The 16,023-nt window shown below is 40.4% G+C and overlaps 1 protein-coding gene across 2 annotated transcripts in view; it reads right to left on the bottom strand.

Annotated features, from left to right (window-relative positions):
* The window catches only part of RELN (reelin), a 290,067-nt gene that overhangs the window by 53,645 nt on the left and 220,399 nt on the right, over positions 1-16,023 (bottom strand). For both annotated transcript variants that reach the window (XM_061366298.1, XM_061366299.1), the window contains exons 28-34: positions 13,799-14,034; positions 11,574-11,731; positions 10,477-10,684; positions 4,861-4,937; positions 3,341-3,499; positions 758-946; positions 215-488 (exon numbers count right to left, since the gene is read on the bottom strand). In XM_061366298.1, coding sequence (XP_061222282.1) covers positions 215-488; positions 758-946; positions 3,341-3,499; positions 4,861-4,937; positions 10,477-10,684; positions 11,574-11,731; positions 13,799-14,034 — 1,301 coding nt within the window. The remainder of the gene's footprint in view (positions 1-214; positions 489-757; positions 947-3,340; positions 3,500-4,860; positions 4,938-10,476; positions 10,685-11,573; positions 11,732-13,798; positions 14,035-16,023) is intronic.

The following is a 16,023-nucleotide window of genomic DNA, read 5'->3' as shown; positions in this document are numbered from 1 at the left end:
TTCACTCATCCAAAGTTGTTCCTTCCTTACGTTCCTGCAGTTCAGATTATGTCTGATGAAATATTTTGAAGTGAAATTTAAAATTCCAATGGTGTGACAACACACGTTTAATAATTTAAAAGACATGAAGAAAATTCCCAAGCTGGGAGCTGTTTGCTCAAATTAGATCAGCAAAATTTTTATCACGCTAAACAGGCAGAAGAGCAGTGCTCACTTGGTTGAGGGTGGGAGGTAGACTGTTATTCTCTTCCAGTTTTGGAATCTTTCTGAAGTGTAGATGGAGCTCTCGGTGTAGTGCTGACAGCCGATGGTTGGAGGGACACATTCCTCTGTCACCAGGTGCCAGTCTCTCCCATTGTTTAAAGAATACTGCAGATGAATACTATGGGAATTGCTGTATGGCTTGCTGCAACCCATGCTCAGCTCAAACTGCAAGAATGTGGAGGCTGATACATGGAAGTCCCAAGTCTCCGCATAACGAGGTTTTCCTAAGTAAAGAGAGAAAAACAGCAATGAAAAGAATATACCTTATGCATGTTTTCAGGACTGTCCCTCAGACGCAGTATGTGGATATTCCATATGGTATACGGATAATACAGATATGTTACCTGTATTTCCACCTTTTTTTCAGGCTTCTTTTCCCTGCAGATTTATTTATACCTGGATTTTTCTGTACCTCCCATTCTGTAAAAACTTGACTCATAAATAATTTATAAACCAGACTCACACAAATCTAGCAATGTTTGGTGCCACATACCAATGTTTTCACTGAACATCAGAGCTGTATCCATAGACAGGCAGTCGATGTCTACTTGACCTCCTTGTATTCTGTACCAGCTTGCTTGTAAATCCACAGTTCCATCAAATTTATCCTGGAAGCCAGTCTGAGAGCTGTCATTCATCCCTATAAGGACATCGTCCAAAGCCCATTGGGCTGAATGCTTCCCTATAAAAAGCAGAACAGGCAGGTTAGTGGAGTCCCTGTAAGTTATTTTTTATGCCCATATGCTGTGTTCACACAGTGAGCCATGCTCAGCCACATAGATTTAGCACTGTTAAACAAGACTAAAACATTGTTCAGGAGGAATCTGAACTCTAGAGTATCTTTCTATTTTGGATAAACGCAGCTGTTTTCCTCTTCATTTCTCAAACTTCAGTGCCTTCATCATCATCATATGCTCTCCCTGTGTTTGAACAGACACTCCCATAGTCCCTAGATTGAGGATTTTCATTTTATGGGTCACAACCTTCCTGACATTCCCCACAGCCAAGGTGAAAAGGCCTCTGTCTAGTTCCCAAAGTACCTTTCATATAGAGAAGGATAGTACATAAAGGAAAATGCAGAAGGCTCTTGATATAAATGATATTCATAGATGTGCTCTTCTCCTTTCTGGAAACCTCTCTTCTCTTGCTGTCTAGCCTACAGGCACCTCAGTTCACCATCATCTCCAGCCCTTTTCTCCCTTCATTTCAATTCACCTTTGTAGTGGCATGCTGAAAATGCCATTGTACTGTACAATCACTGTCCTTACAGGAGCAGAAGAAAGTCTTGACAACAAATTGTGAGCTTGCAACAATGTGCCTGGACTTCTGTCTTGCTACTATGAGGAACGTGGGCTGATGGGACAGTCCATGGAGGAGCTAATATTTGTAATGAGGAGTGGTTGTCACCTATGAGCGCTGCTATAGATGATGGTATTTCAACCTCCAGTCATAAACTCTCTCTCTTACTGGGAGCCAAAGGACTGCCATCAAGTGGTCTTTGAGTGACTGCTTTCAGCAAGGACAGATGTCATCAAGGTGCCTCCAGAGCAGATGGCCACAGGCAGGATATAATTAGAGAGCAACAGGTCTGACATCACACCACCCACCAGTGCAAATGATCATGGTGGAATGACGGTCTGTGGTGCACCCCTTGCTACTCAGCATTTTTTCACAAATGAATTGGATTCTTAACTAAATCACATCCTTCTTACCTTTCCTACTCTCCTGGCTAGGGAGGATAATTAATTCCAGCACGTACATTGTAAGAAAACGTATGAATAAAAACCAACCATCAAAGTGACAAATTATGTCCCAGAAGCTGTGTACCATAATTAGCTGAATGTAAGCTGTACACTTTTCTCACCAGGGAATTGCTGTTAAAATGTACTTTGCTGTATTTCTGAATATCACCTTATATAAGGCAAGACTTTTAATCAGGATACTTTTAATAGCAGTAATGTGCTCCCACACAAGATGGAAGCTCTCATGGTGGCTGTAGGTATCAGTCTGCACCAGGGTTTTGCTTTCAGCTGAAGATGTGGGAAGTGGCTGAGTGGGCTTTGAAGGTGCAGCAGAAGGCAGAGGAGGAGAGTGCTGGGACAGCAGAAATGGCAGGGGATAGGGGGGTCCTGGAATATGGAGATACTAAAATAGTGAGATGGGAGCCACAAGGTAGGCAGATTCAAGGCCAAGTTATGCTTCCTCTTCCAAAACAAAGGAAAAATGACGTAAAGTGGGTATGCCATTTTGCATCTCAGGTCATTCTATACTCGGGTAAATCCTCTAATCTTATTACAGTATCACAGTATCACAGTATCACAGTATGTTAGAGATTGGAAGGGACCTCAAAAGATCATCTAGTCCAATCCCCCTGCCGGAGCAGGAACACCAAGATAAGGTTACACAGGAACGTGTCCAGGCGGGTTTTGAATGTCTCCAAAGAAGGAGATTCCACAACCTCCCTGGGCAGCCTGTTCCAGTGTTCCGTCACCCTCACTGAGAAGAAGTTTCTTCTCAGGTTTAAGTGGACTCGTGCTCCAATTTGTACCCATTACCCCTTGTCCTTTCATTGTTTGCCACTGAGAGATGGCTATCTCGTGACATCCCCCTTTATATATTTATATACACTAATAAGGTCACCCCTTAATCTCCTCTTCTCCAAACTATAGAGACCCAGCTCCCTCAGTCTTTCCTCATAAGGGAGACGCTCCACTCCCTTAATCATCTTAGTTGCCCTGCGCTGGACTCTCTCCAGCAGATCCCTGTCCTTCTTAAACTGAGGGGCAATTATTTAGGCTTATGTGTGCAATATACTTTTCCTTTCCCCTCTGTTATCTCTCAGCAACTTTGGTTTAAACTTAGGTCTTACACAATTTTACTCTTAAGCCCACTATTCTGCTTTGTGCTATAAAAGAAAATCACGTCTGCAGTGTGACTGAGGAAAGACTGAATATGCTCTTACAGCACTCAACCATTCATCAGACTGAGGTTTCTGCAGAACATGTCCATACTGAGAAACATTGACATGTGGGTTGTGTAAAGCTGCTTAATAAATTTTTAGGATGGTGTTGCTTACCGTGTTGTGGCTGCCACCAGCGGAAAGCGGTGGCAGGGGTTTTGGCCTCCCGAGGTAAGTCTATTGAAATGACCTGGGGTTCCAGGTATGACATGAAGTCCAGCTCTCGCAGCAAATGCCAGGTGATCCCATTGTCATTTGTGTACTGAACAACAAGCCCTACATTTTAAAGGTAAGAAAATCAGTTAGTCTGATTGTACAGAGCAAACTGGGGCAACTCTTCAGCCTGTATGAGGGAGCTGCCAGCCTCCATCCAGTTCCTGTGACTTCTGGCATCTCGTGGTCCAGGAGCATTTTGTGGATGAAGTCCTACTGCAAAGATGACACAGACTCACCAGGTATCACACAGCATCTTGCTTATTTTCACCAAACTCAAAGGATCAAATCCTTTACAACCTCAGTGAAACTAATGATTGTACCACAGAAATGATAGGAATAACTTGTCTTTCTTCATATAGTCAGTATTTATTTCATGTCAGGTATCCTTGCAGTTTGTGTGGGACACTAGGTTGTAATTCTGATAGTTTGGCTTCCAATACGGGCAGTTCACAATGCTCATGTAATGCGTGCAAGCTCTCAGCATCCTTAAAAGTTTATAGTCACAATATTTGGATAGTTTAAGATAGCCTCTGTATGTAACACACAGTATGGCAAATACTAGGACACAACAGAACTGTGAAGTCACTTATGTGCTCATCAAAGGGGATACAAGAAAGAGCACTTCAAGTATATCTCTTCTCTTAAAACTCTTTTATACTAGAGCATGTTTAAAGATCATGGATCTTCTTGTGTCTTACAGTGACGTGCAAATAAGAGGAGAATCAAACCCTCAATGTAATCTGTGCTGAAAGATGACAGTTGTGAGTCAGTATCAATGTAAATATCATACACCAGGAAACAGTCCACTGAAGTTAAATGATTTATACTGAATGTTCAGTTTTCTCATCTACCAGGTATCAGTGGTCTGTCTTCATGAACTAGACCACTTCAAATGGGGAATCTGCTCCCAGAACTCTGCTGATCTTTCCCAAGCCCAGGTATCAGCTCCCTGCCCCAGTAATAAAGCGTGTGGGTAAAATAAGGGAGGGGGCAGCTGGGAGAGATTAATTTCTTTAGACTACATATATTTTCAGCTGCAGCTTTATAATTTTGCATTTCAGGTAAACGATGCATGAGCTCAGGTTGGGAAACAATCTTGTACTTGTAGATTTACCTGTTTTCCAACACGATCAACTAGTCTAATAAAAGCTATTACACTTCATTTTGTAAATGTTCATTTTATAAATGTAAACCATCACAGCTATTCCTACAGGTAGAACACCATTAGGCTTGGTGGAGATACGTAGAAATACAAATGTGGAACAAAAGTAAATAGTTTTTGCACCATTTATAAAAACTGAAGAGGCAATCAATGTTAAAAATAAAACAATCTTTTTTGATTTTGTAAAGGCAGTAAAAGACAAAAACACTGTAAAAGGCACAAACTACAAAAAGTTTACTATAAGGAAAGGAGGCTTTACCTTCATTTCTGGCTCTTGGTCTGTTGCAGGAGTTACCAACAGCCTTGCTTCCAATTTGTACATAAAACTGAACTAGCCTGTTAAAAAACAAACCCCAAAAAAACAGGGTAGAAGTGAGGTATAATTATCTTCTGATAGCACAAAATCAGTCAGTATAACTCTGCTCCCTTAACTAATGTGGCATTTTCAGTTAGCTCATTATTCCAGTCTTATTGATCAAGTAATGTTCCCAGTGAAATCAAGCATGGTTATAGTAAACAGTGGAGGACTCAAGACAGAAGAAGGTGATGTGGTTTATTGATCCTGTGCTGGACTAAGTAGAAGATTTTAGCAGCTCCTTCTTTCACACAAAGGCACAAAATCTCCAAAGCAGGCAAATCTGCTCCTTACATCAGATCTTACCTTAAACTCTTGTAACTGGAAATCAGTTTAAGCTGTAAAATACAGTATTACCTTCAGTTAAATTATTGTATCTTCGCTAAATCACCAATGCCTTTTTGGTCCTTAAATTATTGATGTAAACAGTTTTCAGTGAAAAGCATTCATGGGACATTTTTGTGAAGCAGACCCTTTGATTTTGAACCTATAATTTTTGATTTAATCGAATATTCCCTTGTTCTCATGTCATAAGACAGGGAGAAAGCCTGTTCCTGATCTGCCTTTATTCAGCCTTCCTTGTTGTCAGTGTTTTTACCATCTCTACGTTCTCTTATTCCTTTCGACTTTAAACCATAGCAACCTTTTCATCTGTCTCTGCATGAAAGTTTTTCCATGTCCTTGATTTTTCACATAACCATTTTCTGCAACTCTTCTAAAGCCACAACCTCAATTTGAAACAGTATCACTGTCTTTACTGTCAGAACTTTGGATTAACTTGGGACATCCCTAATTATCTATATTTGAATGAATAGTTATCCCATCCTTGTGCTCCAAGATATTGCTTGGGTTTTTCCCCCCAATCTCCAGTGATTCCCTGGTATCCTTGCTGAACTGATAATTTTAATTGTGACTCTGTAGCATTAGAGTAGTTTACATTTCCTCTTAGATGCACACTATTGGGCTGTATAATAGCAATTAATTTCAATTAATGTCCTGCTGCTCACTCAACAAATTTCCTTGCATGCCTCCAACATTCATCTGAGTTTTATCTAGTCATAACTAATGTAAAGAGCACTGAGATGACTAAGAATGGTATTGCTTCTCACCTATGCCTTCTTCACAGGTTGTCTGAATTGAGCACTTAAACCAGCACCTGAACAGAGCAAGGAACTGGGACTCATCCTCAGGATGAGCTTTCACATGCTGAAAGTTGGTGATGCCATTCTACTTCTTGCTTCCTAAAGAGTTTTTCACTTAGGATGATACCTGCCTGTTGTGTTATAACTACTTAAGTACTCACTGAAGGGATGTTTTTGGGAAGCAACTGTTTGTCCCTTTTCCTGAGGGTGTCCTCATGGAGCACATAGTGAGATGGGGTTATTGCCAAACAGAGGTTCTGGGGGAAAAAAAGGACACAAATCTAAAGGAAATTAGACTTCATTCATTCTACTGCTTGTGGATAACTTCTTTATTTTAAATACAAACTTTGTGTCTCTTTGTAAAAAACAAGGCTTAATTTGTCAATCAAATTATTCCTCACAAAGATGACTCATTTCACTTTAGGGGATTTGGTCCCACTTTGTAGTGACATCACTAAAACTGTGAACAAGCCGCAGGACTACAGCCAAAGCCAGTATGATCCAGTTTCCCTCACCCACTGCTACATACACAATGTCATGATCCTTTTCTGATTCTAAACCCAACCACACTCCAGTTTTTTATTAAAATCAGTATCTCCTATCAGAGAGGTTTTCTATATCCACAGGGACTAAGACAAGCTAGAATATACTCATCAACGTCATTCATTATATAACCCCATAGATAGCTCAAGAATAGACACAGTACTACACTATTTAGCCAGTCACATCCTATTGTTTGCTGCAGCTCTGTCGTCCAAGACAGTATTCAGGCAATAAACCACTAGACAGTGATCTCAGAGGTGAAAAAGTTTACAGTCCTATGATGATATTTTCTTTTATGCTTTCCAAATGTAAAGATCAGTGAAAAGCAATGACAAAAGACAAAATCTCCTCTTTCTGCAGAAGTGGGGATTGGCCCATCTGATCTGTAAGCATTTGACCCAGAACAGCTCTCTGGGATGGTTGCACAGTCATTAGCAACTGAGTCTAATGCAGATGGGAGCCAAGTCAGCTAACAAGCCAGATGTCACTGTTTGGAAAAATAATACATTCCATGGTTTTTATCTAGCTGCCAGGTAGGCACTGTGTGCAAATGTTCTCATTGAACAGATAGTGGAAGAGTGTCATCAGGGACAGGCCATCAAAATGGGAGGAAGTAGCTCGACACTAACCAAAATGTATTCCGGTATTGTATTGCTAGTCAGGAGGATGAAAATACTGCTGCTGAAATTGTGCCTTTGGTACATTGGGCCATACAAAAGGAAAAGGAATGAAAGACTCCAGGAGGTTTCTAAAGTGCAGGGCAAAAAATGGTCTGGGTGAAATGAATTTTGACACTTACAGCTCTCTTAGTGCTATGGAATAATTTCATTTTTTCACAGTCTGTCAAAAATGTGTAGTCAATCATATAAAAGAAAAAGGAGACAATAGAACAAAGCTAAGATTATGACAGAATCTAATGTATATGCTAAATACCAATCGCTTGTTTATGATCATTGGTTTCAGGAAGCATACTTTAGTTTAAAGTGCTCTTTGCATGACACCTGAGTTTGGTGATGCCCTGTTGGGCTGCTTCCCTGAGTAGCACCATGCACCTCAGACTGGCACATTTCAACCCCATTGGAGCAGAGCAAACCCAGAGCACCAAGCTCCTATGCACCTTTCTCCTCTGGGAAAAGAAGAATGATGGGGAAAAGGGTCTTTGTACTTCTTACAAAAAAGAGCAAAAATCTTTACATTCCTTACATAAAATTTACACCTTACACTCCAAAAGCTGTAACTGAAGCACGATGATATGGAATATGCATAGGTAGATCTGCAGAAATTCAGAGTAAAAATAAAACTCTAATGTCTTTCAGTATTTTTCAATTTTTTGATTTTCCATGGCTGATTTAATGAAATGCGATATTAAAAGGTCTGGGAAAACACTATTAACCTGAAAAATAAGAAGCTTAAAAATCTACCGTAGCAGTTACAGCCTTCCTATTCACAACCCTCAATCCACATATCGAGTGGTATGTCTTTCAAGGCATTTTTTCCTGCTGTTTATTCAAGTCACCAAAAACCCCAGCCAAAAAACTCACACAAAAATAAAAGATAACTGTGTAGGGACTAAGATGACCCCTAATAAGATAACTGAATTCTATGCAAGGCATTATTGAATGCAGAAAGTAATACCAAATTGGGAAAACGTGCTTCCCTCTTATCTCCCCTTTCAAGTGACATTAATTTTAGCTCCAATAACAGGAAAAAAGATATCTAGGCTGAGGAATTATTCTGGTTTAGGGTATGGGCCCTTCAGTTAACCCCTCACACTCTCACAGACCTTGGCTTTGTTTCTAGCAAAAAGTCCCAAACAGTTAATGTTACAGATGGTGTCAAACATTAAAGTGGGATGCGCTTGTTGTAAGCAAGGTGGCTGAAGCTGAATGTCTGAGTTTTACATGGACAACCCAGATTGCCTATAAAAACCTTAAAAAAAACACGCTTCCAGAAAACAAAACACTGCCCTTTGCTAGACCCTATTTTAGGATGAGTTGCACTGCCCTTATGAAGCAGCTCTTCTCTCCTCTGAGCTTAAAAGCAGCCTGGGGTAATTGTAACCTAAGGAGTCCATGTTCTGGTCAGGCAACATGAGGTGGATACTACCCTTGAGCACACATGTGGCTGAAGAAACCAAACAATCGATGTTAGTTTCATTTGTATTTGAAATGACCAGTGTTTTTTTTCTGTCCAGCAAATAGCCCAGGGATGTGGCCTCAAGCTTTAATTGCTCAAGGAAGTTAAACTGCTCACTGTGATGCTTATGAAAGAAATTTAGTGATGATTTATTTTGACAAAATAATCAGCTGCAGCAGCACATGATGAGCACATTCTCAGAGGATAAATCTTAATTGCTCTTACCAGGTGTCCCTCTGGTCATGTACCTTCTTGGGGCAGTTTTGAGACACCAGAAGGACCATATTCTTGTGCAAAACAGAAGTCGTGATAGATTAAAAAAGTCAAGAAAGAGCATTGCTCAGTATTTTAAAACTTCTTCTGGCTTTTAAAATGGTTCAAGCTCTACAGAAAGGGGAAGCTATAAATACGAATATCTGCCATTAAAAGTGGTTTCAAAGTAATCTTGAATCTAAAGAAAATCCTTTCCTTTTATAAAAAAGATTTGTCCAGGAAAGAAGGAATAACTCAGAAATACTGTTTGAATATAGACTTACTGATAATGAGGTTACTTTCAATATTATGCTTCACAGGATTAATAACATGAGATTTAAATAGACAGTGGAACAGAAGAGACATACTCAGGCCTTCCAGTGCAAACATGTACTTGTCCAAAGCATATTTGTCAAACAATTAATTAAAGTAATTATTAAGTAATTTACATAATTATATAAATAATTCATGTATTTGTCAGACATGCAGGGGACAGAGGAAAGGCAGCTGGTGCTGTGCTACTCAGTGCTGGGAGCAGCTAAGGATGTCCCCAAACCTGCAGCGTCCATGCTGCCTTACGGAGCCCCCCTTGTCTCAGCTGGAGGGCGGTAGCAGTAACTTGTGGCTGATCTTTGCTGACGGATGCCACAAATTAAATAACGTACCAAATCATGGCATTACTTTCTCTTCGAGCAGTATTTTTCAGGAGAAATACCTTTTATTAAGCTCACTGACATAATTATAGGATGGGCAAGGTTTCAGGTGCGTGATCCCTCATGAGACCGAACAAAACAGCAGCAAACTCCAGGCTAAACACTGGTTAGGATTAACAGCCCTTTGTTTATCCTAATTACATTAATCAGTTCAACAATTTGAGAGAAAGAAAATAATTGCTACCAGCGGAGCAGGATTCAGCAGTGGCAGGGAGAGAGGTGAGGGCTTGTTAGCCTCTTGGCTACACAGAAACAATTCACATTCTGGTTATTTACACTTCTGACAAGTGGACTAATCCACAACATCTGGCAAGTAAATGACAGCTCATTGCTCTGCCATTGCTGTGCCTGCAATTCAGTGCAGTCAGGGGAAAGGGAGTTTTTCTGACCGGCTATGTGCAGAGACTTAGGTTTTGTGCAGTCTCAAGACAACCTCTTCTGTGCACCCATTCAGGACAGAATGCAAACCATATTCTCAGAAGGATAAAGAGTTCACAGATTTTTAATGCTGCTATTCTACTGTTTCTAACTTAAGTATTCTCTCTCAAGAAAAGGAAATGGTACACCAGAATGAGCAAAAAAGTAATTTATCTGCCTTTAAGATTTCTTGTACAGGTTGTGATTACCCATTTCCTGTTAATAATTTCCCACCTTCTCACATCTACACTTGTAAGCGTGGAGAGGAGACAACATGAATACACAGACAATTGTGAGAAGCAGCACTGAGGATTAACCTGATATTTGTGGTGTCCAGGGGAACAGTCCTCGCCTCCCTTTTGCCAGGTCCATTGAAGTACAGAGATTTTCCATCGCTGAGCACACCACAGCCTGTCCCAACCTGACCTCCTGTTATCTTGTACCAGAGAGGGCTTAGCTTCCTCTCAAACCTGTCGAACATCTCACTGTGATTAGGCACATTAGACACACAGGTTCCATGCGATGCTTCAAGAAAAAAAAGATAATATAGGAGATGCTTTTGTGAAACTGTGCTGAACAGAGTGAGGGTCAGATACAGAACATTGCAGACGGTTCTGCTGCATTCACACATGAGAAAGTACTGTGCTTTTCTAAGAAAATGCCCTGATGACAGGGTTGTACCTTTTTAAAACCTGCTTTACAGATTTCTTTAGGCAGAATAATCCCTCTTCCTCTAAACTCTAAGATGACTTATTTCTCCAAGTGAAAGCACTTTATGTTGATAAGGCACTTTATGCAAACAAAAATATTATCTGTGTATTTCATTTTAAACAAATTCAACAGAAGATGTTCGCTCAGTGCTGTGTTTGTATAGAGGGTTGAAAAGAGTGCAGTGTGCAACTGGTTATGTCAATCACTGGGTTTTTTTCACTGTGTTTGGGGTTTTTTTAGTATTACTGCATAAAAGCCCCTGAAACCACAAGTGAGCAGAATTCTCCACAGAAGGGCCCGTCAGAACATATGTTCCCTCCTGGTCCCATGCCATCTGATGGCCAGGGGACTCAAAACCAGCAGCAATTCTTTTGAAGATGATCCAAAGGCTTTTAAGCAGACTTTTTAGTTTATAATGTTTTATTTTGTCTTCTCTTTTATTGCTAGTCCCTTCCCATTCACACAGATGGCGATGTTCAAGGATTACGGTTGCCAGAAACATCACTGGTGTCCGCTGCCTTCAACTGCTCTGTTTTGCCTGTGCTGGCTTCTATTTAACAAAATGACAAGGTTCTTGCTGGCAGCCCATGAAATTGATGTCACCAGATATTTTTCTGGAATACTGAAGAGGAAAACCAAGACGCTAAATTTACAGCTTTAACTCAGCCAGTGCTTCTAATCCCACCTAAAAGGGTTGACTTACCTGTGTAGCCGAGGTCACAGAAGCAGACCCCCGAGACGCAGTCCCCATGACCATTGCAGTAGCTGGGGCAAGGCTCAGAAATGTAAACGCCATCTAAGCCAAAAGGAGGCACACTCTTGTGGGAGCTGCTCTCCTGGATCCAGCGGAATCGAGTCTTACTGTAGAGAAACAACAGTGAAGGGCACAGTATCACTATTCCCAGCTTCAATATCTCCTGATCCCTGTTTAAAAGGAGCTTTTTCTAAATTAGCCATTTCCAAATAAGACAAAAAAGAAAGCCTGGAAAAGATTTCTGACACCCTACAGTTTGTGCAAATTCACTTAAGGATAATTTTCCCAGGGTTTTTGGATGCATTTTTGGCTTCCTCTATTTCTCTGGAGTGTGATTCAAAGAACAGATATATGGTTTTACCAACAGGAGTGAATGATTAGATATGACTCCGAAGACGCCTTTCACAAGTTGGTTCAACCTGAGCTGCTAATTATGCATTGAAATCCCAGAACTCCATTTCTTACAGTACTTATGAAAGGAACTCAATAATGGCAGTGATAGAGTTTATTATGGGATTGCATAATTTAGAGTAAGAAACCATCAAGTCATTTGGATACAGGAAAAATCCTCCACTTGCTAAAAATAATGGGCAATAATGTGTCCTGTGGACAAAAATACAAAGATTTTATTCTTGGATGACAACATGGAATTCCTGGAAAACAATGCTCTAGTTCTTAACTTACATAACTGAAACTGCTCCAGAGACTTCGGTGAGCCTACACTAAGTTAGTCTGCTGATCCAGTGCATAGGAAATTGGTTGAAGGAAAGATCTTTTGGTTATTATTTTTCAGTCCTTAATTTTTAGTTGCATCAGTTTATAGGCACTCCAGAGAGGAAAACAGATTTAATATCTCACTGCCGAGCCAGTGGATTAATTCTGAACTTCCTTGCTACCCTGTCTAAAATATGATAAATCTATTGCTTTTTTACTAGTGTGCACTGGGATATGGTAGGCCAGTGATCAGTTGTGTTAGTGCTCCATACCAACTGATGAAATGGAATGCTCTCCAGACAACCTGTGAACCACGATTTCCAAAGTGACCTGCAATAAATTCAGTTTTCAATACTCTGAGACCCTCATCATACTCACAACACTTCAATTTTTAATGTATTAGCACGAGCTTCTTATTCCTGATCACATTACTGAACATAATGCCAAACAGATTGCTGCTATTGATTCTGCTCTGCTTGTTTTGGGTAAATCAAATCAGCTAGTGTCAGATCTGTGCAATTTGGCACCTGCTTTTATTGGCTAATTACTGAAGAAAAGACAAACTTGTTATGGTACACGCTGCTATTTCAAGTCCTTGCGGCAAAGGCACCAGTTCCCCTGCTACACAATATGCCACACACTCAAAATCTGTGCTGGGGCTTGAGGAGGAGGAGCCCGCAGCAGGAGGATGGGGCTGAAACCCAGGGGCACCACTAGAGCAGCTGCCTGCAGGAAGAGTGCCAGGAGGCAGCAGGGCATGGCTGGGGTCTTGGGGGAATGCCTGCCGGCTGCGCTGGCAGTGCTTCATGAAGGCAGAAAATCAGAGAGGGAGTTTTATTGAGAGGGTAAGACAGCGAGCGAGGGGGCAAGAAACTTCAACCAAATCCAAGTAAGACTGATTAAAGCTTCCTGATTTCAAGGCTTATTTCTGTCTTCCACTGTCTGATGTCTTTTCATCTATATTAACCTGATGATGAGGTCAAGCACACCTATCATTCCTCCCTCCTTTGACTTCATCCGTCCTGGCTGCCTTCAGTGACACATTACATTATGCAGCAGCTCAAATACCTTCCTAGGGTTTCTTTGCCCAGCAGTAACTGTAAAATTAATCCTGTTCAAATGGATTACTTGATTCAAATGACTTATCACAGTCTCTTGCTGGTGCCTCTGACCTGACTGATACGCGTGAAGACCGACAGCATCATGATGAAGAGACTGATGTTAAATTAAAATGTCCTGGGTTCCTTGTTGCTTTGCAATTTGATTTTATAGACCATTCTGACACCTTTAAAATAGAGAGCTTCTCCTTGTTTTGGACAGCACAGTATATTTTTCCTAGATCTGCCCATTTTTAATGCCATTTTTTTCCACATCTTGCAACTTGCTACTTTTTCCTAATGTTGCATCAAATGAGAGGCAGCTAATCCACGTGTAAAACTGGCATTGCTGGTTTACAGTACCTGGCTGCAAGCGACCTGGGGATAACAATAGTAATTCTTGTCCAGTCCTCAAAGTCCCCCGTGTGATACACAGTTGGCTCACTCAGCTCCCGGGAGCTTCCCTCGCATCCTTTCATGCCTGGCGATGCAGGGTAGCAGCCTTCCTTCACAAGGGACCAGAAGAGCCCAGCATCGTGCGAGTACTGAAGCTGAACAGGAGCAGAGCTGCTGTACTGGTTGGTGCAACCAATGTTGAGCTGCAAAGAAGCAGAGTATCCGATATGAGCTGAAGAAACCTGAGCTGTTACTAGTATTTACTGCTCACAAACCAATGAAAAACAATTTGGGTATTGGTTTTGGAGGCTTAGTGCTCTGAACATTTGCTTTGAACCCTGCTGGCAAACAGTGACTGATGGTTGGAGTCTGTTTCCTACATGTGCATGACATTTCTCAGTAAAAATTCCTACTATCCCTTCATTAAGATTGCTGGGTTCAGCACACCAAAATGTGCACATAACTTTTCAAAGGTCCTGGTGCATAGCAGGCTAAACCCAGCAAATAGCACAGGCACCCGTGTGCCCAGAAGAAGTGGGAAAAGCTGTATCCTCTGAGACCCATCACATCTGCAAGCTACCCAATGTGCCCAGGGGATGAGCCTGAGCCCTGACCACAGCCTTCTCATTGGCCTCACAGGAATGATGTCTGGGAGCTGAGGCCTCTGTCTGGCTCCTGAGAACAGAGCAAAAATGGGATGAAGTTTAAAAATGCACACTAGAATGTGAAACGAGAATGTAACCAAGACAAAAATCAACTGCTGATTTCAACTTTTCAGTTTCATTTTTCAAGCTATCAGAAAAATATTAGTTTTCATCATTTTATTGCAGAAATCCTACTTGAGCTGTAGAATGCAGCAATGTAGAATGTAAACCAAAATTATTCATGTAAAATGAAATAATTTTGACAAATTACCATCTTTCAGTTTATCAATGCAAAGTTATTCCAGGCAGCTATTTAAAATGGAAATTTCACAAACCCAGGAAAGCATTTAACCATATGTTTAAAATTAAAGCATGCAAATAGGACTGACACATTTGTGCGCAGGCCAGTTTAAAAGCTTTCCAAAAAAGACAGGAGTATAAATTCAGGTCTTAAATAACAGACTTTATAAAGAACTCACTGTTCTGTGATCCATGTTGTTTATGTTTTGTGCATTTATGTTACATTGCCAAGTGTTTCAGTGATGGAAGGCGTATAAAATATTTTTAAGTACTGCTTTTTTAGACTAAATGATTTTTGAAACACTGTTGATCATCAAACCTACAGAACAGAGGCTGAGTCACTGAAGTCAAGTGGTGAAGAGGCAAACAGCATCTTTTCCAGGCTAAATGGTATTTATATATTGAAATATTTTTGAGTTTCAGACACTTTAAGGTATAAAAGTACAAGCAATACTCAGAAATTGCTACTGCAATCCCTCAGTTTGTATAGCATCTCATTAGCATAACTTTTAAATGAAATTAGATTATTTTACAAATCCCATTATTTCTAACAAACTTTCCTATTTATAGAACTGTGGGAATTATATTTGAAAAGCTGCCTGTAAACATCTGATCTCTTTAATAATTCCACTTGTAAATTATTCAGTGTCTGTATCCACCAATTATGTAAGGACCATGTATTTGTGGTGAGCTCATTAAAATTGCATTGCAACCAACCTCCAGAATTCACCAATGGGATTTCATTATAAACTCAATAAAATTTTGATTAGGGTTCAGAAACAAGAGCTTGCCAAAGCAAATACACTTTCTTTGGAGCCCATATTCTGAAGTACTGAAATTTTTGTATGCCCTTTAAAGAAGAATGCTAATTGGAGCCTATATTCATTGACACAATAAAAGTAAATTATACGAAAAACCCACACTGGAACACAGAGCAGTGTGTAAGTCCTTAAATAGTTTAAAGTACAAAAAATGCACGCAAATCACATTGGAGCTTTTGTAGTCACGGAGCCCCAGATGAGATAAATCCCTTCTCCCTTGACAGTGCAGTAGCATTTCCTAGTACTGACTTGAATATAATGACAGTCACTTCAGCCCACTTCTGAAATGTGCTGAAGAGCAACAAGCTTTACAACTTCTCCAGAGGGCTAAAAAATAGCTCTCCTGCTCGAAGGTGTTGACTGTCCTTCTAGAAAGCATCATATTTCATGCTGTATGAATTCATAGTTGTCCTCTTCACATCATTTT

This window comes from Neopsephotus bourkii, unplaced genomic scaffold (genome assembly GCF_033783945.1).
Source record: "Neopsephotus bourkii isolate Nb327-2 ecotype Australia unplaced genomic scaffold, CSIRO-AGI_Nbou_v1 NB_1328, whole genome shotgun sequence".
Taxonomy (NCBI): Eukaryota; Metazoa; Chordata; class Aves; order Psittaciformes; family Psittacidae; genus Neopsephotus; species Neopsephotus bourkii.
This window is presented reverse-complemented; position numbering and strand designations above follow the sequence as displayed.